Genomic DNA, 2,092 nt, shown 5'->3' on the forward strand with positions numbered 1-2,092 from the left:
GCGGGCGGGCCCCTGCGGCTCCTTTTAAAAACCACAGTCGCAGCCGCCCGCTAGACCAAACGTCCTCCGCCACCCGACGACCTCGCAGACCCGCAGCCATGGCCGGCAAGGGCTGGCAAGACCTGAAGCAGCAAGTGGAGGGGACGGCGCAGGAGGCAGGTGAGGAGGCGCTGGGCGCTCGGAGTAGGGTGCAGCCCCGGAGGGAAAGTTGGCAGGAGGCTCAGGCTCGATGCCTGCCCTCCCCTAAGAAGCGGGGACTGGCAGGACGCCCACCCCGACCAGCCGGGAGACGAGACGATCCTGGGTGTGTGTGTGTGGGGGGGGGGAGGGGGGGACAGCGGTGCGGAGCCCGGGCTGCACTTTGGGGTTGCTAGAGCCAATCAGGGGAGGCCCCTCGGGGTCCTTGGGGCGGGTGAGCGTGCACCCTGCCTCCCTGAGACTGGCCTCTGCCCACCGGGCTCAGCACACAGGACCGGCTGGGGTGGCGGCGCCAGACCCCACTGCGCTTTGTTTTGAGTTTTCCTCCCCCTGAAAAAGAGTTGTTTTCACATCCAGCCAGAGGGCCTCCCGCCCCACCCAGCAGAGCAGGTCCCCAGCCTCCTTGCTCTGCCGCAGGTCTTGACCCCCCTGACTGAGCTCACAGCCAGGGAGGGTGGGGAGAAGGCATGTGAAGGGACGGAGCCACCAGTGTCAGCTCATCTTCCCTGGGACCCCGGCTCCGGCTCCAATCCCCCTGCACATCTCAGTCAACAGACACACCCGTGCCCACCCTCGCACCCACGCCCCAGGGGCAGCCGTGCTTGCTGCCACCAGGAAGCCTCTTTCTGCAGGGCCCCCCTCTGGACCCCACTCGACCTGCAAGCTGGGTGCACAGGCTCCTCCTTTGGGTCCTGGCTATGTCAGACCAGACCCCAGGTGTGGGTAAGGCAAGCCCTTTCCTGTTCAGAGCAAGGAGGAGTCAGATCTCTGGGGCCGGGAGCCAACGTCTGCCCATCAAAGGCCCTGGAAACACAGGTCCCCACAGGCACAGACTCTGGTCCAGAGAAGAGGGCCTGACGGGGAAGTTTACCTCCGTCTGCACTTTGCCTTAAGCTGCCTGCCCCAGGCGGCATTGGCATCGTCACCGTGTGCCCTCTGGGTCCAGGCACAGGAAAGGAGGTGGGGAGGGGGCCTTGAGGAAGGAGAGGCAGGCCGCGATGCACTAAGGGTGCACTAAAGGTGGGAACCCAGGCATCTGGGGGGCTCTTGAAGGGGGCAGGGTGCTTCCTGGACCAGGCCCAGCAGCAGCCATAGCCCAGAACCATCTCCAGCCCTGCCCTGCCCTGCCCTGCCCTGCCCTGCCCTGCCTGGCCCCGCCCTCCTTCCTGTCAGCCATCCTGGCCATTGGATGGGAAGCAGGCCAGAGGGGAGGAGCCCAGAGTTATAAATAAACAAGAACACCCCAGAGGCATGGAAACGGCTCATGCCCCTCACTGGCTGGGTGGCCTTGGTCAAGGGACTTTACCTTGATGGCATCTGTCCTAGGGCCTGGAGGGCAGACTGCTCCAGAGAACAGATGGAGGGTGGTGGCAGTGTGGGTCCCTGTGGTCCATGGGCCTCAACAGAGGCTAAAGGCAAATCTCTTTGTTTCAGTGACTGCTACGGGAGCAGCAGCCCAGCAAGTGGTGGATCAGGCAGCAGAGGCTGGACAGAAAGGTCTGGGGCTGGGGGCGGGCTGGGCAGAGGGCAGGAGGCTGGACAGAAAGGTCTGGGGGCGGGCTGGGCAGAGGGCAGGAGGGTGGGCAGACCCAGCACACCCTTCCCTCTGAAGCCCCGCTGCCCACACTGCATCCTAGGAGGAGACCCTACCTGGTCTGGCTGCCCACCTGCCCTCACCTCCCTCTCCTTTCCTTCCCCAGCCATGGACCAGGTGGCTAAAACTACCCAGGAGACCGTGGACAAGACCGCTAACCAAGCCTCGGAGACCTTCTCAGGTTTTGGGAAGAAGTTAGGTCTCCTGAAGTGACAAAAGGGAGCCTGAGTAACCCTCCCGCCCGAGCTCTGCTCAGCGGCGGCCCCTCGGCATGAGGCCTCATTAAAGCACGTGCCCCGA

At 64.4% G+C, this 2,092-nt stretch overlaps 1 protein-coding gene across 1 annotated transcript; it reads left to right on the forward strand.

The window, feature by feature from the left end:
- Positions 1-25: 25 nt before the first annotated feature.
- On the forward strand, positions 26-2,092 carry ADIRF (adipogenesis regulatory factor). Its single transcript, XM_005871131.2, has 3 exons — positions 26-159; positions 1,633-1,695; positions 1,899-2,092. The coding sequence occupies exons 1-3, from the start codon at positions 99-101 to the stop codon at positions 2,003-2,005; spliced, it is 231 nt and encodes a 76-aa protein (XP_005871193.1). The 5' UTR covers positions 26-98; the 3' UTR covers positions 2,006-2,092.

This window comes from Myotis brandtii, unplaced genomic scaffold (genome assembly GCF_000412655.1).
Source record: "Myotis brandtii unplaced genomic scaffold, ASM41265v1 scaffold33, whole genome shotgun sequence".
Lineage (NCBI taxonomy): Eukaryota > Metazoa > Chordata > Mammalia > Chiroptera > Vespertilionidae > Myotis > Myotis brandtii.

Bases quoted from the DNA above. Each gene is read 5' to 3' on its own strand.
- ADIRF (XM_005871131.2), top strand. From the start codon at position 99: ATGGCCGGCAAGGGCTGGCAAGACCTGAAGCAGCAAGTGGAGGGGACG. The intron at 160-1,632 runs GTGAGGAGGCGC...TCTTTGTTTCAG, and splicing joins GGGGACGGCGCAGGAGGCAG to TGACTGCTACGGGAGCAGCA. The intron at 1,696-1,898 runs GTCTGGGGCTGG...TTCCTTCCCCAG, and splicing joins AGCAGAGGCTGGACAGAAAG to CCATGGACCAGGTGGCTAAA.